Source organism: Oncorhynchus clarkii, chromosome 20 (genome assembly GCF_045791955.1).
Source record: "Oncorhynchus clarkii lewisi isolate Uvic-CL-2024 chromosome 20, UVic_Ocla_1.0, whole genome shotgun sequence".
NCBI lineage: Eukaryota > Metazoa > Chordata > Actinopteri > Salmoniformes > Salmonidae > Oncorhynchus > Oncorhynchus clarkii.
In genome coordinates, this window is record NC_092166.1 from 70,820,322 (window position 1) to 70,845,613 (window position 25,292).

Sequence of the window (25,292 nt, forward strand, 5' to 3'; positions counted from 1 at the left end):
CACTTAGAATCCAGCAAAATGTCCCTTCCATACCATTTCAATCCATCCTTCTACAGTTGTGTTATATGAGTGATTGAAAGTGGTCGGTAAGACCTTGCCCCATTTGAGTGAAATAATTGCATACTATCTCAAAGTATCTCCAAATGCATGTCTTTTCAACTCCCTCTCAGGGCCAAAGCCACAATGCTAGATGACTGAGCATTTAATTCAATTAAATTCAATTCAATTCAATAAAGGGGCATTCCATACAAGATTGTCACAAAGATATTTCTAATGTTTTGGATCTTCCTGAAATTAAATCCATAGAAAGGCCATTGGTGGAAGGATGCTTGGCATACCTTCGAAATCTGTATCCAAAATAGTTATTGGGAAAGAACTAATTAAAGTTGAGAAATGTGTGACATTTTAGTCTTACCCAGACATTCTAGGAGTCATTTCAATCTGTACAGTGTGCTCTGAAATTTGAGTAGTCTTTAAATGTAATTATCATAAAATGACCCTTTATTGATATATTGTTATATGTAACACAATAACATCACATTTCCAGAGTGGGCTCTGTGCTGCATTTGTTTAATGTTATGATAGGATCAGATCCAGGTCGGAGTTGTTGGGGGCATTGTTGTTGAGCAACTGGACTGCTTCATTGATTAATGTGACTTTCCTTCTGTTTGTTTTGCTTGGGGCAACGGAACGGCCTACCCAGAGGTAATGTGTCTCATGCCCCTTCACCTGTACCCACACTGCCAGCTCCCTGCTCTCTCATTGGTTTGCACTGATAGCTCCTTGCACTCTCATTGGTTAGCGCTGTCTACCCACCCTCCCCAGCCCTCTCTTCTCCATTGTACCAGCACGATAAAGAGAAATCTGTGGCTTTTACAAAAGCAGGAAACCTACACACACTAAGCTTTGACAAAATACATGGTTCAGATTTAGCTGAAGAACTGCTCACCACAATGAGACGTCATTGAATATCACGGAGGCAGTAACAATAGCATCGCTGGGCCTCTGATGACGGAAACGTACACAATTCAGAGTTGACTGCAGCTTTGTTTAAAGAGAAAAGAAAGAAGGTGGCGGGAAAGGCAGCCACAGAGATGGACAATCAGCTGTGTTGCCCAATAGGCCACTTTCACAACATTCACAGGCTTTTCCCCGAGAGACTATTTTTGTGTAGTCGTTCTCATAATAGAAATAGATGGAATGGTGTGATAAGTGTGAGAAAAGAGAAAGAATGGAGAGAAATAGATGAGCAGATATGGCTATTGAGAGTGGATGAAATAGAATAGGAGTTTCTCTCAATCAACACAAAACATGTACAGTAAGTACCCTCTCAAAGTCGCTTTTTCACCTTCTTAGTGTAAATATGTAGCAACTAGCATATATTATTATTTAACCCGGCCTCGCACGTACACATTGTGCCATACAGCTGCACGTACACATTGTGCCATACAGCCGCACGTACACATTGTGCCATACAGCCGCACGTACGCATTGTGCCATACAGCCGCACGTACACATTGTGCCGTACAGCCGCGAGTACACATTGTGCCGTACAGCCGCACGTACACATTGTGCCATACAGCCGCACGTACACATTGTGCCATACAGCCGCACGTACGCATTGTGCCGTACAGCCGCACGTACGCATTGTGCCATACAGCCGCACGTACGCATTGTGCCATACAGCCGCACGTACACATTGTGCCGTACAGCCGCACGTACGCATTGTGCCATACAGCCGCACGTACACATTGTGCCATACAGCCGCACGTACACATTGTGCCGTACAGCCGCACGTACACATTGTGCCGTACAGCCGCACGTACGCATTGTGCCGTACAGCCGCACGTACACATTGTGCCATACAGCCGCACGTACGCATTGTGCCATACAGCCGCACGTACGCATTGTGCCATACAGCCGCACATACACATTGTGCCATACAGCCGCACGTACACATTGTGCCGTACAGCCGCACGTACACATTGTGCCATACAGCCGCACGTACACATTGTGCCATACAGCCGCACGTACACATTGTGCCATACAGCCGCACAGACACATTGTCTGATTGATGAATGTTGGCTGCTTCCCCCCTGTGTGACGACCCAGAAGGACAAATATTCCTCAGCTTACACACCCAGAACAGACAAATAAATGCACTACTACTATACAATTGGCAGTAGGAATATGAGTATCTACTTACTGTATAGATGAATGTGTTTATGTGAGAACCTGTTGAATTCTTGAGTGCTTGTTAAGTGTTATTTCTGAATCCCTGTCGGTTCGAGTACTGTATTTGTGTGAGTGACTGAGAGAGTGTGTACAAGCCTGTTAGGGTTGACCTTCATTTGAATTGACCCCAACCAAACCTGTTACTGTATGTGCATGGCTGTTACAGTTCGTGTGTGTGTGTGTGTGTGTGTGTGTGTGTGTGTGTGTGTGTGTGTGTGTGCACCACTTGGCAGTGTGTAGGATGACCTCTCCCCCAGTGCGGTGGTACTGATGAGATTACCCTGTAAGCTCCTCTCCTCCTCAGCCCATGATCAGTGTGCTGACTCTCTTACTACACAGACCTGCCCTGTGTGTGTATGGTGTCTGTCCGAACATTTGTGTGTGTGGTGTCTGTCCCGAACATTTGTGTGTGTGTGTGTGCATGCATGTGTATGTGTAAGGGCCCATCCCTTTGATCTAGGATTGGCTCTCCATCCAACCAGCAGATACCTCTCCCCCCTCCCCCTCTCTTTCCTCTTCGCGCTCTAGATTGGATTTGCTACAGCTTTTTGCTGCTTTAAAGACAGATAAATCCTAATTGAATTGCCTCAGCACCGGCCCTCCAGACAGTGTATTAATAGACCGGTTGACATCAATCAGCCTGTGTGTCATAGTGGTGATGTGGTGAGCTCCTCTCAGGCGTAGGCTACAGGTTAAAAGCCTTCTGATTGATCTGCTGGCCTCCATTAAGCCCTGCCCTGCCCTGCCCTGCCCTGCCCTGCCCTGCCCTGCCCTGTTCAGGTCTGTTCAGGTCTGTTCTGTTCTGTTCTGCTCATTTCTGCTCTGTCCTGTCAAGCATCTGTCAGCCTCTCACTTTGCCCCCGGAGTTCAGGCAAGTGTGTGTGTGTGTGTGTGTGCGTGCGTGCGTGCGTGCGTGCGCGTGACCACAGCTGATAAGTTACCACCAAAGACCCCAAACCTGCCTAATAAAATGCTAGATCATGTCAGTAGCTGCATGTGACTAATGTTAGTTGTGAACGTGAGATGTTTAGTTGTAACCTTAACCAGGTCACCAGATGTGCGTGGAGTCATCGAGAGAAACAGGCAGGCTGGTGTCTTTGGCTCCACAGATGTTTCCAGCAGGTGAGACGTTTATCTGATAACACCTCCCTCTCTCACACCTCTCAAATCTCTCTATCACTATTACTTTAAAACGCCTATGTCAAGAAACTTGGATGCGGTGTTGCAGTAAAATCATCTCAAGCAAATGTGGTGAAACACAAAGCAACTCAAACAACATGGAAATTGCACCAATGATGTCAACTTTTTTAAACATCCCCCATTTGGCATGTCTCTTGTGATGACATTCACAGCAGCACTGACTGATGTGTTGACATGACAACTACCTCAGAGTTTTGAACAAACCTTCCACCCTTTTGTTCCATGCTGGCTGAAGACCTAGCTAGCCGGTAACTAGCAAACACCAGACACAGATGAAGACCTAGCTAGCCGGTAACTAGCTAACACCAGACACAGATGAAGACATAGCTAGCCGGTAACTAGCTAACACCAGACACAGATGAAGACCTAGCTAGCAGGTAACTAGCTAACACCAGACACAGATGAAGACCTAGCTAGCCGGTAACTAGCTAACACCAGACACAGATGAAAGGGGAAACATACAAGTATCTTTGCCAGAGATGAATAGTGTAAACGTTTTATTATGCTGAACAAAATTATAAAAGCAACATGCAAAGTCTTGGTCACATGTTTCATGAGCTGAAATAAAAGATCCCAGATATTTTCCATACGCACAAAATACGTATTTCTCAACAAAATAAATTGCACACATTTGTTTACATCCCTGTTAGTGAGCATTTCTCCTTTGCCAAGATAATCCATCCACCTGACAGGTGTGGCATATTAAGAAGCTGATTAAACAGCCTGATCATTACACAGGTGCACCTTGTGCTGTGGCGATAAAAAGCCACTCTAAACTGTGGAGTTTTGTCACACAACACAATGCCACAGATGTGTCAAGTATTGAGGGAGCATGGACTTTGCAGGCTAATTGCAGGAATGTCCACCAGAGCGGTTGCCAGATAATTTAATATTCTCTACCATAAGCCACCTCCAACTTTGTTTTAGAGATTTTGTCAGTACCTACAACCGGCCTCACAACCGCAGACCACGTGTAACCACGCCAGCACAGGACCTCCACATCCAGCTTCTTCACCTGCAGGATCGTCTGAGACCAACTGATGAAACTGGGTTTGCACAAATAAATCATTTCTACACAAACTGTCAGAAACCGTCTCAAGCTGATCTGCGTGCTCTTCGTCCTCACCAGGGTTTTGACCTGACTGCAGTTTGGCATCGTAACTAACTTCAGTGTATATTTGCTGACACCCTACAGTCAAATGATGTTTCCAGTAGAGTAGGTAACTAGCTAAATAAACCACGCCCCTCTGCAAACACGCCTTCTCCGATGTTGGTTACAGGGCGGTACTTATTAAATTAGGTAAGAGAATATTATGTTACCATTGGTGTATTAAAATGAGAGTGGTGTCACCGTATCCCCTTAATAATCCACCTCCTGAATCCAAGTGTTTGACATGGGGGAGGGGACCAGTAACTTTATGATCAAACTTGATCAATGTAGAAGCAACAGTCATTTTTCACACTTTGGTCATCATACTGGTTTCATCCAAATATCCAAATATCATCACATTTCATGAAAAACATCATTTTGACTGTTCATGACCTTTTAAGGCAAATAGTTAAGTCTGGGTTAGGGTTAGCCATGCTTAACTGCTGCTGTTGGGGAGTCAGGGCTTATTACATGGTTATGGTATTTAAACCTCAAGGTATCACCCGTCCTGATTGAGGTAGAGGTAAAGGAGGTGTGTCTGTGTGTGTAAATTTATCAAAGCAGAACGATTCGGTCTAATTGGATGTCTTCATCCAGAAACCATCAACAGAACCCCCACGTCACCAGTCATTCTGTTGTACCCTGGATACAGGGATAGTTCTAGCTGAAAAACACCATTCATTACCTCCCTAAAAAGTAATTTTGTCGTTCAGCGATCTCACTTACTTGATCCCAGTCTCCCTCGCTTCCCCTCCTCTACTCACCCTCCCTTGCTCTTTCCCTTGCTCCCTGCACCTCCTCCCTCCCTCGCTCTTTCCCTTGCTCCCTGCACCTCCTCCCTAGCTCTTTCCCTTGCTCCCTGCACCTCCTCCCTCCCTAGCTCTTTCCCTTGCTCCCTGCACCACCTCCCTCCCTCGCTCTTTCCCTTGCTCCCTACACCACCTCCCTCCCTCGCTCTTTCCCTTGCTCCCTGCACCTCCTCCCTCCCTCGCTCTTTCCCTTGCTCCCTGCACCTCCTCCCTCCCTAGCTCTTTTCCTTGCTCCCTGCACCTCTTCCCTCCCTAGCTCTTTCCCTTGCTCCCTGCACCTCCCTCCCTCGCTCTTTCCCTTGCTCCCTGCACCTCCTCCCTCCCTAGCTCTTTCCCTTGCTCCCTGCACCTCCTCCCTCCCTCGCTCTTTCCCTTGCTCCCTGCACCTCCTCCCTCGCTCTTTCCCTTGCTCCCTGCACCTCCTCCCTCCCTAGCTCTTTCCCTTGCTCCCTACACCTCCTCCCTCCCTAGCTCTTTCCCTTGCTCCCTGCACCTCCTCCCTCCCTAGCTCTTTCCCTTGCTCCCTGCACCTCCTCCCTCCCTAGCTCTTTCCCTTGCTCCCTGCACCTCCTCCCTCCCTCGCTCTTTCCCTTGCTCCCAGCACCTCCTCCCTCCCTCGCTCTTTCCCTTGCTCCCTACACCACCTCCCTCCCTCGCTCTTTCCCTTGCTCCCTGCACCTCCTCCCTCCCTCGCTCTTTTCCTTGCTCCCTGCACCACCTCCCTCGCTCTTTCCCTTACTCCCTGCACCTCCTCCCTCCCTCGCTCTTTCCCTTGCTCCCTACACCTCCTACCTCCCTCGCTCTTTCCCTTGCTCCCTGCACCTCCTCCCTCCCTAGCTCTTTCCCTTGCTCCCTACACCTCTTCCCTCCCTCGCTCTTTTCCTTGCTCCCTGCACCTCTTCCCTCCCTAGCTCTTTCCCTTGCTCCCTGCACCACCTCCCTCCCTCCTCCTCGTGTATTTACACGGGATGATGAAGTGAAAAAGTAAACGTATAATTAGCCTGCATTACTTTGATTGTTTTCTTTTCAGATTAAACCTCCTGTCAGAACGCACGGTTTGAGAGGGGTGAAGGTCGCCCCGCGATTGGATGAGGGGGGATTGCTTTTCTCAAGTCACTGAATAAAAAGCAGGCGCGGGCCCCCTGCCGGGAGATGAGATTGTATTTCCACAAGACATAATTTTTGTTTACTGAGTGTTAATAATGGTTTATTAATAATCCCATTTGGCTGTCTGGGGCCTGGACCCGATCTCTTGAGAAAGAGAGACAGAGAGACAGACAGAGACAGAGAGAAAAAAAAGAGTCAAGTGTTTAACTGGCTGAAGAGATGGGGAGATGGAAAGGAGAAGGAAGGAAGGAAGACGTAGTGACCACAGGCGGGGCGTGGATAGTGTATAGGAGGGGGCTGTCAGGAGCTGGGGCTAGAGACTGTACAATAACATTAATAGCAGGAGCAACCCTTGCGGTACAATACAGTAGTACTGATGAAGCTCCTGTAGACATGGAGAGTACCTGTCAGTGGTCACAGCAGTCGTAGTACTAGCAGTGGGATTCCTGGGCTGAGACAATCGAGCTGTTGATTTCAGGTGTCATGTCAGATAGGGCTCTCTCTGAGAGGTCTGACGAGGTGTGTTTTACCTCTGTGCACTGAGGCACACACACAGTGGGGCGCGTTGAGACGCCAGGGGACAACACACTGAGAAGGGAAGAAAGGAGGGAGGAAGGGAGCAGGACAAAGGGAAAGGGAGCATAACTTATGTTTAATGGAGAATGAGCATATTTGTACCTGCTTGTGTGTCCGTAAACGATAGTTAGTTACCCTACAGTATGTTACTCTCCCCTAAGCCTTTTGCCATTCTAAAAATACTCCAGTATCCCTGCACATTGTACATGTGGTATTGGCACTGACCCTATATATAGCTTCCTCTCTTATTTCTCATGTTTTCTTTATTATATACAATAGCAGTCAAAATAACACCAATGGAATCATGTAGTAACCAAAAAAGTGTTAGACAAATCCAAATATATTTGAGATTCTTCAAAGTAGCCACCCTTTGTCTTGATGACAGCTTTGCACACTCTTGGCATTCTCTCAACCAGCTTCACCTGGAATGCTTTTCCAACAGTCTTGAAGGAGTTCCCACATATGCTGAGCACTTGTTGACTGCTTTTACTTCACTCTGCGGTCCAACTCATTCCAAACCATCTCAATTGTGTTGAGGTCGGGTGATTGTGGAAGCCAGGTCATCTGATGCAGCACTCCATCACTCTCCTTCTTGGTCAAATAGCCCTTACACAGCCTATAGGTGTGTTAGGTCATTGTCCTGTTGAAAAACAAATAATAGTCCCACTCAGCGCAAACCAGGTGGGATGGTGTATCGCTGCAGAATGCTGTGGTAGCCATGCTGGCTAAGTGTGCCTTGAATTCTAAATAAATCACTGACAGTGTCACCAGCAAAGCAGAGAGACTCTTGTTTTGTGGGTACTATTTAATGAATCTGCTAGTTGAGAACTTGTGAGATGTCTGTTTCTCAAACTAGACATTCTAATGTACCTGTCCTCTTGCTCAGTTGTGCACCGGGGTCTCCCACTCTTTCTATTCTGGTTAGAGCCAGTTTGCACTGTTCTGTGAAGGGAGTAGTACACAGCGTTGTACGGGATCTTCAGTTTCTTGACAATTTCTCGCATGGAATAGCCTTCATTTCTCAGAACAAGAATAGACTGACGAGTTTCAGAAGAAAGTGCTTCGTTTCTGGCCATTTTGAGCCTTTACTCGAACCCACAAATGCTGATGCTCCAGATACTCAACTAGTCTCAACTAGTCTTATTGCTGCTTAATCAGAACAACAGTTTTCAGCTGTGCCTACATAATTACAAAAGGGTTTTCTAATGATCAATTAGCCTTTTAAATTTATAAACTTGGATTAGCTAACACAACGTGCCATTGGAACACAGGCGTGATGGTTGCTGATAATGGGCCTCTGTCTGCCGTTTGCAGCTACAATAATCATTTACAACATTAACAATGTCTACACTGTATTTCTGATCAATTTTATGTTATTTTAATGGACATAAAAATAGCTTATCTTTCAAAAACAAGGACATTTCTAAGTGACCCCAAACTTTTGAACGGTGGTGTATATACTGAACAAAAAATTTAACACAACATTCAACAATTTTACTGAGTTACAGTTCATACAAGGAAGTCAGTCATTTGAAATAAATTCATTAGGCCATAAACTATGGATTCCACATTACTGGGTAGGGGCGCAGCCATGCATGGGCCTGGGAGGGCATAGGCCCACCCACTTGGGAGCCAGGACAACACACTGGGGAGCCAGGCCTTGCCAATCAAAATGATTTTTTTTCCCACAAAAGAGCTTTATTACAGACATAAATACTCTTCAACTTCATCAGCTGTCCGGGTTGCTGGTCTCAGACGATCCCGCAGGTGAAGAAGCTGGATGTGGAGGTCCTGGGCTAGCATGGTTACACGTGGTGTGCGGTTGTGAGGCCGGTTGGACATACTGCCAACTTCTCTAAAATGACGATGGAGGTGGCATATGGTAGAGAAATTAACATTAAATTAAAAACAGCTCTGGTGGACATTCCTGCAGTCAGCATGCCAATTCCACACTCCACCTAAGTTTGAGACATCTGTGGCATTGTGTTCTGTGACCAAAGTCTACATCGTAGAGTGGCCTTTTATGACCCCCAACACAAGGTGCACCTGTGTAATGATCATGATGTTTAATCAGCTTTTTCATATGCCACACCTTTCAAGTGGATGGATTATCTTGGCAACGGAGAACTGCTGTCCACAAAATTGGAGAGAAATAATATTTTTGTCTATATGGATCTTTTTTTTCAGCTCATGAAACATGGGACCAACACTCTACGTGTTGCGTTTATATTTTGTTCAGTGTATATATCTATATTCGTTTTTTAAGGAATTGTTTTAATTACTTTTATTAGGTATACTATTTTGATATTGATTATTACACTGTTGTGTAGAGCTTGAAAGTTAAGCATTTCACTGTACTTTTGCATGTGACAATAAAACTTGAACTTCTACCCATCCTACAGAGTGGTCAGGTGGGACTGTGAAACAGATGTCACAGCGCTGGAGGGACACTTTGACATCGTCATGTGCGCAGACTGGTAGGTACAGCCGCCAATGACCCCTGATGCCCCTGGCGAGTTGCAAGCGGGCTCTCGGCTGGGCACACCCACGAAGTTCACAACTTACCCCTCTACACACACACACACACGTACACACATACTGTACATACATACAGACGTACACACACACCTCGTGGCAGACTGACGTGGCTACTTTAATATTTCTGCTCCTGTGACAGTTATCAGAAGGGCTCCATCAGACAGCCCCTCTCCCCGGGTTATTTCCCCTAGGTTGACTCCGAGAGGCATTTTCATTTTGACAAAATTGCCTATTTTTCATGCTTGGCGTCCCAGCAAATGGATGACTTAGGCAAATTGCAAATAATTACGCCTTGGCGAAAAAGAGAGAGAGATGAGGAGAGAGCGAAAGACAGAGAGAGAATGAAAGGGAAAGGGAGTGGGGGAATAGAAAGGAGCAACACAAACATCTCAATTAGCTCCAGCTCCTTAACACAGATCTTAGTGCTGATCAGGAAATGAAGAGCTCTCCCTTTCTCTCTCTTTCTCCCTCGCCCTCCTCTCGTCATCTCATCTCAGTCCCATATCTATTTCTGTGTGTTTGTTTTCCCCTCTCCTCTGTTTCTCCTGCTCTCTGTCCATCCCGTTGATGTCAACATTTTGGGGTCAGAGCCCAAAACGTAATCTTGTGGTTTCTCACGTTGTTTAGTTATACAGACTGGATTCAAATATGTACAATATTTTCAAATATATGAAATGTACTTGATGGCCCTGAGACATCTTTATCCAACATACCTCTAGATCAGGAAAGGGACTATCTGGAATTCCTGTCGCTCAGTGTTCCTCAACCCACTCAATGTAAGGAGCGCTATAGCTAACTCAAGTGTAAGTGTAGCTGTGAATAATCCAGAAAAAGAGGGGATACTCTAATGACAGGGATCCTATGATAAAGATTCTTCCTGGTTCTTACACCTCACTTTTAGTCTCCATCAAGCTACACCATCTGTCTGCCACTCACATAGAGTAGTACGAGCTAGAAATCCCTCCAAAAGTGTCTGAAACGCTTGACCTGTGCCCACCCAGGAGGGGAACATGGCTCTCAGCCCGTCTCATTTCTATGATACGTTTATGACCTCCTAGATAAGTGGAGCATTAGGAAAGTTAGCATTATTCTAATGTCACACAGATTTCAGGTAATGGGCAGGTGAAATGAACAGCTGTACAGAGTGGGTAATAGGAGATACTTTGTGTGGTGTGTGTGTGAGTGTGGTGTGTGTGCGTGTGTCTGTGTGCGTGTCTGTGCGTGCCTCTGTGTTGATGCATCATTTTTTCATGTGTGTGTTTGCATAAGTGTGTGTATGTCGGTGTATGTTTGTGAGTGCATCATTGTGTAAGTGTGTGTGTCTGCCTGGTGTGGAAGTGGCCGTTGCGACTGTCGCTCTGTGCGCCGGGCGACCGGTGTGTAATTGTCGTGGTCAGGAACGAGACAGAGTGATGGCTGAGCGATTAACGAGCGGAGCGCGGCAGGCTGACGATCACCTGCGAAAAGGTCAACAGCCACACTTCTCCTCCAATTAATTATAGTCTTTCAGACAATGGCGCTGCAGCAGAGAGCCCACTGACTGCTGGAGGAGAGAACAGACCTCTCACATACAGATATACTGTACACACACGTATGCACACAGTCACACACACGCGCACGTACACACACTTAGGCACACGCACTCGCACAAACGCAGACAATCACACATTCACACATACATGGAGAGTGGACGCTGACTGAGGAGAGAGACATGTACAGACACAGAAACACATGGAAAAATACTGCACACATGTATAGCAGGAAGAATGGCACTGCAGAAGGCATGTGGTGTTTGATGGAGCTCGTGACCTAAGAGGTTGAAATAGATTTGGCTTTGTGGATTGTTCATTTAAGGGAGGGAATGATCATGAAAAGAAGTATCTGTATCCAAACGTTGTCTTTAGGGTGCATAGAATGAGACACCTGCTCACACAGACAGCATATGTGAAGAGGTGTGTTTGAGCATGTGTGTGTGTGTGTGTTTGAGCATGTGCGTGTGTGTGTGGCACTGTAGAAGAAGAAAATGATCACACACTGGTGTGTTGCTGTGCTGGGATTCCTGCAGAGACGTGTGTGTGTGTGTGTGTGTGTGTGTGTGTGTGTGTGTGTGTGTGTGTGTGTGTGTGTGTGTGTGTGTGTGTGTGTGTGTGTGTGTGTGTGTGTGTGTGTGTGTGTGTGTGTGTGTGTGTGTGTGTGAGACTATGTCTGCTTGGCGACTAGGACACTGGCACGTCTGCTGGCTCCTCTAAGCTGCCCATGTGTGGGCATGGAGATAAAGCCCTTTGTGTGTTCACCATTGCTCGGTGTTTGTGTGTGTCATCATTGTGTCTTATACAGTCACACACACAGTCTATTTTGTATCCTTTTTGAATCTCTGTTCTCCCTGATTTACTCATTTCTATCCAATACTGATAATTGACCCTACTTTGTTATATACATCCACCTGTGAGTAAGCCAGGTGCACGTGTTTGTGTGTCTGTGTCAATGCGTGCATGTAAACATGTGTGTGTGTGTGCAGGGACTGGGGTGGGCTTACTTTTTAGAAATCCCTTTCATTTCCCAAAAAGCATTGCATCAGCTGCAGCCACAGAAGAATTAGTGATATGCAATAAACAAATAACACAATGCAACATCTGTAAAAAACAAAAAAAAAAAGCCTGGCTCAAAAAAGGGAGTGTTTTTACTCTAATCGTCAGTAGCGTCAATCATCTGATTAGAGTAAGCAGCTAAGCAACACCCTATGATTTTCCACCAGTCATTTAGTAAATGCCTTCCTGTCACTGTGTCCTAATGGGTCAATGGATCCTTCAGGTTTCACTGTACAGATGAAGTTAATGCTGCCAGGATTAGTCCAGATTTAGTGCGGAAGTCGGGTCATAGCCACAGTCCCCTGCCCGTACACACACACACACACACACACACACACACACACATGCACACACACTGAGATCACACGGGAACCGTCCTAGATTATCAGCAGTGAGTTTAGTCACTTGTCGGGAATATCTAAATCACTCACATTCGCTTCTCAGGCCATCCCAAAAGAACCCAGACTACATCCTCAATTGCTCCCTGCACACGCACGCACACCCATATTCCAGTCCACCCATTTCTGCTCTGTTGTTCTCACCATGTCATCCCATTTGGCCCCCGGGGCGATAAGAGATGGATCTGGGTTAATATACTTCTGTAATGCACTACTGCTGCTATTTATAGAGCCTTGCTAAGTGGCCTTGTTTTTCTTGGAGCGTCTTGGAGTGCCGGGAGAATACCTAGGACAGGACAGGACAGCCCTGTATCCAATCCAAAGAGGCTTTGAGTGGTCAGGATATACTGTAGTGCCCCATAAGGAGACAGATGAGAAGTATTGAGAGTATTATCCAGTCAATGTGATTTGTTCTGTCTATAGAAAAAGAATCCCAAGTAATTATAATTCCATGGTTCCTTTCCTATCATGTTAAGAGAGAGAATGTGTTCCAATAGGCCCAAATTACTTCCTGTTCATGTCTCCTTTTCTCCACTGCGACTGATAGGTAAACGCACTAAATGCCTTTCCATTATAGAGCCTTTTCATTAATCAGGTCCTCTGAGCTAAGTGATCAGGAAGAGAAGAGGACAGATAGAGGAGGCTATTAAAGAGTATTAGTAGACATGACAGATGTGGGATTTTAATTTGAACAGTTTCTCACAGCAGGAAAATAATCCTGGAACAACAGGAAATGTGAATTATTGTGTGGAGAATTATAATTAATGGACAGGAAATATCCTGCAACAACAGAGTGATCAAATTAAGATCCTACACCTGTAGATGTTATACGTACATTTATATATAATTTCCTAAATGGACACTTTACTTGATTAGTCTAAGAGAAGATTGGATTGTATGTAGTGTTTATATGTATGTATGTACAGTGCCTTGCGAAAGTATTCGGCCCCCTTGAACTTTGCGACCTTTTGCCACATTTCAGGCTTCAAACATAAAGATATAAAACTGTATTTTTTTGTGAAGAATCAACAACAAGTGGGACACAATCATGAAGTGGAACGACATTTATTGGATATTTCAAACTTTTTTAATAAATCAAAAACTGAAAAATTGGGCGTGCAAAATTATTCAGCCCCCTTAAGTTAATACTTTGTAGCGCCACCTTTTGCTGTGATTACAGCTGTAAGTCTCTTGGGGTATGTCTCTATCAGTTTTGCACATCGAGAGACTGAAATTTTTTCCCATTCCTCCTTGCAAAACAGCTCGAGCTCAGTGAGGTTGGATGGAGAGCATTTGTGAACAGCAGTTTTCAGTTCTTTCCACAGATTCTCGATTGGATTCAGGTCTGGACTTTGACTTGACCATTCTAACACCTGGATATGTTTATTTTTGAACCATTCCATTGTAGATTTTGCTTTATGTTTTGGATCATTGTCTTGTTGGAAGACAAATCTCCGTCCCAGTCTCAGGTCTTTTGCAGACTCCATCAGGTTTTCTTCCAGAATGGTCCTGTATTTGGCTCCATCCATCTTCCCATCAATTTTAACCATCTTCCCTGTCCCTGCTGAAGAAAAGCAGGCCCAAACCATGATGCTGCCACCACCATGTTTGACAGTGGGGATGGTGTGTTCAGCTGTGTTGCTTTTACGCCAAACATAACGTTTTGCATTGTTGCCAGAAAGTTCAATTTTGGTTTCATCTGACCAGAGCACCTTCTTCCACATGTTTGGTGTGTCTCCCAGGTGGCTTGTGGCAAACTTTAAACAACACTTTTTATGGATATCTTTAAGAAATGGCTTTCTTCTTGCCACTCTTCCATAAAGGCCAGATTTGTGCAATATACGACTGATTGTTGTCCTCCCACCTCAGCTGTAGATCTCTGCAGTTCATCCAGAGTGATCATGGGCCTCTTGGCTGCATCTCTGATCAGTCTTCTCCTTGTATGAGCTGAAAGTTTAGAGGGACGGCCAGGTCTTGGTAGATTTGCAGTGGTCTGATACTTCTTCCATTTCAATATTATCGCTTGCACAGTGCTCCTTGGGATGTTTAAAGCTTGGGAAATCGATGTATCCAAATCCGGCTTTAAACTTCTTCACAACAGTATCTCGGACCTGCCTGGTGTGTTCCTTGTTCTTCATGATGCTCTCTGCGCTTTTGACGGACCTCTGAGACTATCACAGTGCAGGTGCATTTATACGGAGACTTGATTACACACAGGTGGATTGTATTTATCATCATTAGTCATTTAGGTCAACATTGGATCATTCAGAGATCCTCCCTGAACTTCTGGAGAGAGTTTGCTGCACTGAAAGTAAAGGGGCTGAATAATTTTGCACGCCCAATTTTTCAGTTTTTGATTTGTTAAAAAAGTTTGAAATATCCAATAAATGTCGTTCCACTTCATGATTGTGTCCCACTTGTTGTTGATTCTTCACAAAAAAATACAGTTTTATATCTTTATGTTTGAAGCCTGAAATGTGGCAAAAGGTCGCAAAGTTCAAGGGGGCCAAATACTTTCGCAAGGCACTGTACATTTGTGCACAAATTTTGAGAGAAATCCGCTATTTGTGCGTATGGAACATTTCTGGGATCTTTTATTTTAGCACATGAAACATGGAACCAACACTTTACATGTTGTGTTTATATTTTTGTTCAGTATACTGTATAGTACACTACATGATGAAAAGTATGTGGACACCTGATTATCAAACATCTCACTCCAAAATTATGGGCATGAATATAGAGTTTGTTCCCCCCGTTGCCCCACTCTTCTGACTAGGCTTTCCACTAGATGTTGGAACATTGCTGCGGGAACTTGCTTCCGTTCAGCCACAAGAGCCTTAGTGAGGTCGGGCACTGATGTTGGGCGATTAAGCCTGGCTCACAGTCGGCATTCCAATTCATCCCAAAGGTGTTCAATGGGTTTGAGGTCAGGCCATTCAAGTTGTTCCACACCGATCTCAGCAAACTATTTCTATATGGACCTCGCTTTATGCACGGGGGCATTGTCATGCTTAAATAGGAATGGGCCTTCCCCAAACTGTTGCCACAATGTTGGAAGCACACTATTCTCTAGAATGTTATTGTATGCTGTTAAGATTTCCCTTCATTGAAACTAAGGGGCCTGAATAATGAAAAACAGGCCCAGACCCTTATTCCTCCTCCACCAAACATTACAGTTGGCACTATGCATTGGGGCAGGTAGCGTTCTCTTGGCATCCGCCAAACCCAGATTAATCCGTCGGACTGCCAGATGGTGAAGTGTGATTCATCACTCCAGAGAAAGCATTTCCACTGCTCCAGAGTCCAATGGTGGCGAGCTTTACACCACTCCAGGCGACATTTGGCATTGCTCATGGTGATCTTCAGCTTGTGTGCGGCTGCTCGGCCATGGAAAACCATTTCATTAAGCTCCCAACGAACATTTCTTGTGCTGACGTTACATCCAGAGGCAGTTTGGAACTCGGTAGTGAGTGTTGCAAACGAGTACAGACAACTTTTACGTGCTACATGCTTTAGCACTCGGCCGTTCCGTTTTGTGAGCTTGTGTGGCCTGCCACTTCGCGGCTGAGCCGTTGTTACTCCTAGACGTTTCCACTTCACAATAACAGCACTAACAGTTGACTGGGAAAGCTGTAGCAGGGCAGAAATTTGACAAACTGACTTGTTGGAAAGGTGGCATCCTATAGCGGTGCCACGTTGAAAGTCACTGAGCTCTTCAGTAAGGCCATTCTACTGCCAATGTTTGTCTGTGGAGATAGGGTGGCTGTGTGCTCGATTTTATACACCTGTCAGCAATGGGTTTGATGGAAATAGCCAAATCCACTAGGGGTGTCCACATACTTTTGTATATATAGTGTGTATCAGATAACTAGTGGGTTAGGTTCAGATAAAGGGGAAGTAGTGGAAGTGTCTCAGAGTATGTTTAGAGGGGTGGGGTGCCCCGCTGACCAGGGGAAGGGGACATAGAGAGTGGCAGAGACCGGGTAGACTGCCCACCCCTCGCATCCCCTCCCTAAGGCCCAACCTCCATTGTTCAGCAGTGACCCCACCCGCACAAAACAGGGGGGGTCACCAGTTCACCATATAATGAACCTGATTTGAGGTCAGAGGTCACGACCCCAATGTATGTTAGACGTCGTCATTTCTAAACTTACATTCTTACTCACCACACACACAATCTGCTCCCGTTACAAAAGACAGGTCAATGGAAGCATTATGTCATTGTGGTCAATAGACTAGAAAGTGTTTTTACAAACTCAAACTTGTATAACCTTCACATCTGTGTCCTTACAATGGATTTGTGAAGTGACATTTCTTGTAAAGCAAGAAAATGAGTCTGAAACCATCTTAGATAAGTGCGGGAAGTGATTAGTGGAACAATGAGACTGAAAAAGGAGAGGAAAACTAGAAGCTTTATCTCATCTGTACAAAACAGTACAAGGGCCTTATCATCACCCATCTGCATGAAATCCCTATTCTCTACAGCGGCCTATCCCCTACACATCCCCAACTATACCAAAGCCCTGTTCTCTACATGTATTACCTCAGCACCCCACATAACACCCACATAGACTAAGGTCGGAGTTCATTCAGGAAGCTGATCTGGTGTTTTCCCATTGGAGGGAGCCAGAGATACCTCAGAGATAGACTATTACTACTGGGCCTTACTGTATCTCCTTCTGCTGGTACAGGTCAATGTATCCTTCCACATACAGTACATGTTCCCGAATGTACTCTCACTGTTTCCCAAAGCATTATTAATCCCATCACACTGAGGCTAAGTGCCCACTGTGATGCACTGTCCTGCCCCCTGTTTTGTTACTGAAATCAAGTGTATTTATTTTATTGTTTTATTCCAGTCTGGAATTCTAAACCTAGGTCACAATGTTCTATGTGTGATAAGGGACACAGTCAGGCCCATCAGCTGTGCACCGCTCCACTCCATCCCGCTCTGCTCCCCTCTCCTCCATCCTGCACCGCCCCTCCATCCTGCACCGCCCCTCCATCCTGCACCGCTCCCCTCTGCACCACCCCGCTCCACTCCCCTCTCCTCCATCCTGCACCGCTCCCCTCTCCTCCATCCTGCACCGCTCCCCTCTCCTCCATCCTGCACCGCTCCCCTCTCCTCCATCATGCACCGCTCCCCTCTGCACCATCCTGCACCACTCCCCTCTGCTCCATCCTGCACCGCTCCCCCCTCCTCCATCCTGCACCGCTCCCCTCTCCTCCATCCCGCTCCGCTCCCCTCTCCTCCATCCTGCACCGCTCCCCTCTCCTCCATCCTGCACCGCTCCACTCTGCACCATCCTGCACCGCTCCCCTCTCCTCCATCCTGCACCGCTCCACTCTGCATCATCCTGCACCGCTCCCCTCTGCACCATCCTGCACCGCTCCCCTCTGCACCATCCTGCACCGCTCCCCTCTGCACCATCCTGCACCGCTCCCCTCTGCACCATCCTGCACCGCTCCCCTCTGCACCATCCTGCACCGCTCCCCTCTGCTCCATCCTGCACCGCTCCCCCCTCCTCCATCCTGCACCGCTCCCCTCTCCTCCATCCCGCTCCGCTCCCCTCTCCTCCATCCTGCACCGCTCCCCTCTCCTCCATCCCGCTCCGCTCCCCTCTCCTCCATCCTGCACCGCTCCCCTCTCCTCCATCCTGCACCGCTCCACTCTGCACCATCCTGCACCGCTCCCCTCTGCACCATCCTGCACCGCTCCCCTCTGCACCATCCTGCACCGCTCCCCTCTGCACCATCCTGCACCGCTCCCCTCTGCACCATCCTGCATCGCTCCCCTCTGCACCATCCTGCACCGCTCCCCTCTGCACCATCCTGCACCGCTCCCCTCTGCACCATCCTGCACCGCTCCCCTCTGCACCATCCTGCACCGCTCCCCTCTGCACCATCCTGCACCGCTCCCCTCTGCACCATCCTGCACCGCTCCCCTCTGCACCATCCCGCACCGCTCCCCTCTGCACCATCCCGCACCGCTCCCCTCTGCACCATCCCGCACTGCTCCCCTCTGCACCATCCCGCACCGCTCCCCTCTGCACCATCCTGCACCGCTCCCCTCTACACCATCCTGCACCGCTCCCCTCTGCACCATCCCGCTCCGCTCCCCTCTGCACCATCCTGCACTGCTCCCCTCTGCACCATCCTGCACCGCTCCCCTCTGCACCATCCCGCTCCACTCCCTTCTGCACCATCCTGCACCGCTCCCCTCTCCTGCATCCCACTCCGCTACCCTCCCCTCTGCTCCATCCCGCTCCCCTCCCCTCTCCTCCATCCCGCTCTGCTCCCCTCTCCTCCATCCCGCTCCGCTCCCCTCTCCTCCATCCTGCACCGCTCCCCTCTCCTCCATCATGCACCCCTCTCCTCCATCCCGCTCCGCTCCCTTCTCCTCCATCCTGCACCGCTCCCCTCTCCTCCATCCTGCACCTCTCTCCTCCATCCCGCTCCGCTCCCCTCTCCTCCATCTTGCTCCGCTCCCCTCTCCTCCATCCCGCTCCGCTCCCCACTTCTCCATCTCGCTCCGCTCCCCTCTCCTCCATCTCGCTCCGCTCCCCTCTCCTCCATCTCGCTCCGCTCCCCTCTCCTCCATCTCGCTCCGCTCCCCTCTCCTCCATCTCGCTCCGCTCCCCTCTCCTCCATCCTGCTCCGCTCCCCTCTGCTCCATCCCACTCCGCTCCCCTCTGCACCACCCCGCTCCGCTCCCCTCTCCTCCATCCTGCACCCCTCTCCTCCATCACGCTCCGCTCCCCTCTCCTCCATTCCACTCTGCTCCATCCCGCTCCGCTCCCCTCTGCACCACCCTGCTCCGCTCCCCTCTCCTCCATCCCGCTCCGCTCCCCTCTGCTCCATCCCGCTCCTCTCCCCTCTGCACCACCCCGCTCCGCTCCCCTCTCCTCCATCCTGCACCCCTCTCCTCCATCACGCTCCGCTCCCCTCTCCTCCATTCCGCTCTGCTCCATCCCGCTCATCTCCCCTCTGCACCACCCCGCTCCCCTCTCCTCCATCCTGCACCCCTCTCCTCCATCCCGCTCCGCTCCCCTCTCCTCCATCTCGCTCCGCTCCCCTCTCCTCCATCCCGCTCTGCTCCCCTCTCCTCCATCTCGCTCCGCTCCCCTCTCCTCCATCTCGCTCCGCTCCCCTCTCCTCCATCCCGCTCCGCTCCCCTCCCCTCTCCTCCATCCCGCTCCGCTCCCCTCTACTCCATCAAGCTCCGCTCCCCTCTCCTCCATTCCGCTCTGCTCCATCCTGCTCCGCTCCACACGGATTTCCTACAGAAGAGACAGATTTGCATAGGGAAGGTCACCAGCTAACGTGATTGGAAAGTTTCCCCCAGATTGCAGCGCTGCGAGCCAGTAGGGGCTTTGTGTTGGATTATGCTAGATCTGGGTTGTATTGTTGCATTTAGTCAAATTACTTTAGCACTCATTTGGGATAATATTGGTCCTGACAGAGGCTATTGTGATTAGAGTGACGGCTGCTTTGGGTGTGATTGGAGGGGGAGGGTGAGGGGGGTGACTGAAGCCCAGCATGGTGCTGATCTGACCGTGAGTGCGTTACCAGGGTGATCACCGTAGGCAACGAGGCGTGCATGAACACAAGTCTGTTTCCTCTTCTCATCTCCTGCTCAATGACGCTCCTGTCACCCGTCTCCCCAAAGAGAGGACAAACATGAGTGGCCACGTTAACACACACACAGTCTCTGTCTGTCAAACTCACTCACTCTCACTCATATTTGAATACAATTACACTCCACTTCCTCCACTTTCTCACACAGGTTTAATCTCTTAAATCTTAATATCACCTTTATATTCCTTATATTCTCATCTGAATTTAAACAATTTATCTTAACTCCTCCTACAAACAGGCAGATACAGTATACTATCTCATTCCAAGCCCTCCACCTTAGTCTTGCCATCTCTTTTTAAATCTCTCATTCCGTTTCATCTAAAGGAGTTTTACATACATTGCACCAGTGTTCAATGATCTGATAATGGTCATTGCTGAGTAATGACATATGATAGCTTGTTGAGTTCCCTTAGACTTGCAAAAAACTCCAACAATTATTCAACTGTCACTAGGTTTGTACAGTTATATATCATGTCACTGTTGAGGGTTGGGGATTAAAATGATGGTTGTTACTTGTAAATTATATAAATTGAATGTTGTTTTTATCACTTTCTAACATTATCATATTTTATTTATAGAAATTCAATGAGCTCCAAAGGTATTGGGACAGTTACATTTTTTGTTTTATTTTGGCTCTGTACTCCAGCACATTTGAAATGAAACAATGACTGAGGTTAAATTGGTGCCCCCCCCCGTTTTGCCATCAGAACAGCCTCAATTCGACGGGGCATGAACTCTACAAGGTGTAGAAAGCGTTCCACAGGGATGCTGGCCCATGTTGACTCCGATACTTCCACTGTTGTGTCAAGTTAGCTTGGTGGTGGACCATTCTTGATACACACAGGAAACTGTTGAGCGTGAAAATCCCAGCAGCGTTGCAGTTCTTGACACAAACCCAGTGCGCCTGGCACCTACTACCATACCCCATTCTAAGGCACTTCAATATGTTGTCTTGCACATTCACCCTCTGAATGACACACATACACAATCCATGCCTCAGTTGTCTCAAGGCTTCCTTCTTTAACCGGTCTCCTCCCCTTCATGATTTAAAAAGTGACATCAATAAGGGATCATAGTATTCACCTAGTCAGTCTATGTCATGGAAAGAGCAATGTTTTGTAAAATGATTTTTTAAATAATATGTATTAACTTTTATTCAGGATAGCCCAATTGAGACCAGGGTCTCATTCCCAATCGTGTCCTGAGTAGAAACATTTTCCACAACAGGAAGAACAATTTACATTACATTTAAAACAAGAAGAATAAAAATAACCACAAGGCACAACCTCAAGACCACAACAAATGCCCCATTCAAATCAATTCTCAATTAATTCATTCAACACTAGAGTCCTAAACTGCCCTAGTGGCACCAGGGAATCATTTTGTACGTTATTCCAACAATGGGGGGCACTAAAACTAAAGGAGGATTTACTTCAAGTTAACCAATCCTGCGAGTGGGTTTGTTAGCTCATTCTTTTATACATTAGCAACGAAGTTAGGTAAGTTGGAAGCTTGTGTGGTCGGGCTTTGTAAACAAAAAGGAAGTAAGGAATTGTTATATTGGACTTTAATGAGGACCAGACAAACTTTTTGATACAGGATGCAGTGGTGAGTATTAAAACTGTCACCAGTGATCTAACGAACGGCGCTGTGGTGGACGGCATCCAAAGGTTTAGAAGTAGTGGCTGCTGCAATCTGGTAAATGCTGTTGCCATAATCAAGGACTGTCAGGAAAGTTGACTGTGCAACCTGCTTCCTGCTATTTAGGGAGATAGATATTTTTATATATATATATATATTTTAAACACACTTTGAATCTTAGCTTTTTAACAAACTCATCCATATGCTTTTTAAACATGAAGTCTTTGTCAATTGAAATGCCCAGATATTTGTAGACGGGAACCCGATCAATGGGAGGACCATCCAATGAATAAATATGTAGTCCATCTGAAACATTCAGGAGAGAACCAGAGAACATCGTGTATTAAGTCTTGCCTGCATTAAGTACACATTTAAACCAGCCAGGGCTTTCTGTAAGGTAACACGGTCCGATTGCAGCTCTAACATAGCCTGGTCAACAGTTGACTAATGGCATACATACCAGTGTCATATTGAATATTAGAAGTTGTATTAAAGTAGTCAAAAGTTTAGTATTTGGTCCCATATTTCTAGCACACAATGACTACATCATGCTTGTGACTTTACAAACTTGTTGGATGCACATGCTGTTTGTTTTGGTTGTGTTTCAGATTATTTTGTGCCCAATAGGAATTAATGGTAAATAATGTATTGTGTCATTTTGGAGTCATTTTCATTGTAAATAAGAGTAGAGTGCATTCGGAGAGTTTTCAGACCCCTTCGCTTTTTCCACAATTTGTAACATTGCAGCGTTATTCTAAAATGGATAAATTGTTTATTTCCTGCATTCATCTACACACAATACCCCATAATGACAAAGCTAAAACAGTTTTTTATACATTCAGAAATACCTTATTTACATAAGTATTCAGACCCTTTGCTATGAGACTTGAAATTGAGCTCAGGTGCTTCCTGTTTCCATTGATCATCAAAGAGATGTTTCTACAACTTCATTGGAGTGCACCTGTGGTAAATCCAATTGATTGGAAAGGCACACACCTGTCTATATAAGGTCCCACAGTTGACAGTGCATGTCAGAGGAAAGATCAAGCCATTAGGTCGAAAGAATTGTCGGTAGAGCTCCGAGACAGGATTATGTCGAGGCACAGATCTGGGGAAGGGTACCAGAAAATGTCTCCAGCATTGAAGGTCCCCAAGAACACAGTGGCCTCCATTATTCTTAAATGGAAGAAGTTTGGAACCACCAAGACTCTTCCTAGAGCTGGCCGCCCAGCCAAGCTGAGCAATCCGGGGAGTAGGGCCTTGGTCAGGGAGGTGACCAAGAACCCGATGGTCTCTCTGACAGAGCTCCAGAGATCCTCTGTGGAGACCTTACAGAAGGACAAATATCTGCAGAGCGAAGGTTCACCTTCCAACAGGACAAGGACCCTAAGCACACAGCCAAGAAAAAGCAGGAGTGTCTTCGGGACAAGTCTCAATGTCCTTGAGTGGCCCAGCCAGAGCCCGGACTTGAACCCGATCTAACATCTTTGGAGAGACCTGAAAAAAGCTGTGCAGTGATGCTCCCCATCCAGCCTGACAGAGCTGGAGACGATCTGCAGAGATGAATCGAAGAAATGAATCATCATACCCAAGAAGACTCAAGAATGTAATCGCTGCCAAAGGTGCTTCAAGAAAGTACTGAGTAAAAAATAAATTGACCCCCAAAAAATGTTTGTGTTTTTCCTTTGTCATTGTGGGGTATAGTGTGTAGTTTGAGGGGGGAACAATTTAATCAATTTTTAAATAAGGCTGTAACATTACAAAATGTGGAAAAAGTAAAGGGGTCTGAATACTTTCTGAATGCACCAAATGTTTCTAAACACTTCTTCATTAACGTGGAGGCTACCATGATTATGGATAGTCCTGACTGAATGGTGAATAATGATGAGTGAGAAAGTTACATATGCACAATCATACCCCCCAAAAAATGCTAACTTCCCCTGTAATGGTGAGAGGTTAGCATGTCTTGGAGGTATGATATTTGTGCATTCTCACTCATCATTATTCATGATTCATTCAGGATTATCCGTACACTCATCATTATTCAAGATTCATTCAGGATTATCCGTAATCATGGTAGCATCCACATTCATGTAGAAGTGTTTAGAAACATATTCTATTATTATTTACAACAAAAGTGACACAAATAGCACTACATTATTTACCATTAATTTATATGGGGTACAAAATAATCTGAAACGCAACCAAAACAAACAGCAAATGCATCCAACACATTTTTTTTGAGTCACACGCTTGATATTGTCATTGAGTGCTATGAATATTGGACAAATACTTTTGACTACTTTAATACAACTTTAAGTGAGTTTGTCCTTATACTTTTGCTCCCCAAAAATGGGGGGACATGTCCAAAAAGTGGTGTAATTTCTGAACAGTTCACCTGATATGGATGAGAATACCCTCAAATTAAAGCTGACAGTCTGCACTTTAACCTCATTTCAAATCCTAAGTACAGAGCCAAAACAACAGCTAGCTCACTGTACATGAATACAGATGATTACTTTGTATACTTGTGTTCAAATCATTGTGCGTGCGTGCGTGCGTGCGTACGTGCGTGCGTGCGTGCGTGCATCATATGTTTGATGATATCTGTGTACATTTTAGACTTTTAAAATAAAGGGAGGAGAATATAAATAAAAAATAAATGAATTTTACTCATGCAAATTGTTTTTCTTCTGTTTGTGGATTTATTTGTAAACAAAGGAAAATAAATAGCCTCCTAGTTTATCTTGAGTCACTATCGCTGGAATGCATTCTAATCTATCTCTTTCTCCCCCTCTATTTCTCCCCTCCTCTCTCCCACCCTCCTCAGCTTGTTTCTGGACCAGTACAGAGGCAGCCTGGTTGATGCAATAAGGAGATTACTGCGACCAGACGTAAGTGTGTTTCGATTCACTCTGCAGCAACGGACTCCCCCGTAATTAGGCTTCACCCAGTGATTGAGACAGTAATGGAATGGCAGGATTAATATCATGTAATACTTTAGTACTTATTGTGTACAACTTGAATGGAGTCCTATAATCTATTTAATGCTTTCCCCCTAATCATAAAGCAGGGAACTTCTCATATTTGCCCCTGGTGATAAGAGACACGCTACGAGAGGCAAAGTAAATGAAAAAAGGCTTCAAAGATAATGTGTGATTTCTATTTATCTGTCTGGCTTTTTCAAGTATTGGCTTTGATAGGAAATGTCTTTATATTAAAAGAGGAGGGTGAAAGGGAGAAGAGGAGGAGGAGGAGAGGAGGGGGTGTGAAAGTGCTGACGTGGTAACGGTGGAGGGTCCATGATCTTTGTAATCCATTCAGAGACGAGGAAGTGGTACTGATCCAAAACACTACAGTTTGAACCCCTTGCCCCATCTCTTTCCTCCTCTTCTTCACCCTCCCTCTA

The 25,292-nt window shown here is 46.4% G+C and overlaps 1 protein-coding gene across 2 annotated transcripts in view; it reads left to right on the top strand.

The window, feature by feature from the left end:
• LOC139375679 (calmodulin-lysine N-methyltransferase) overlaps positions 1-25,292 on the top strand; it is a 187,317-nt gene that overhangs the window by 144,521 nt on the left and 17,504 nt on the right. For both annotated transcript variants that reach the window (XM_071117485.1, XM_071117484.1), the window contains exons 7-9: positions 3,291-3,357; positions 9,480-9,554; positions 24,714-24,777. In XM_071117485.1, the coding sequence (XP_070973586.1) occupies positions 3,291-3,357; positions 9,480-9,554; positions 24,714-24,777 (206 nt within the window). The remainder of the gene's footprint in view (positions 1-3,290; positions 3,358-9,479; positions 9,555-24,713; positions 24,778-25,292) is intronic.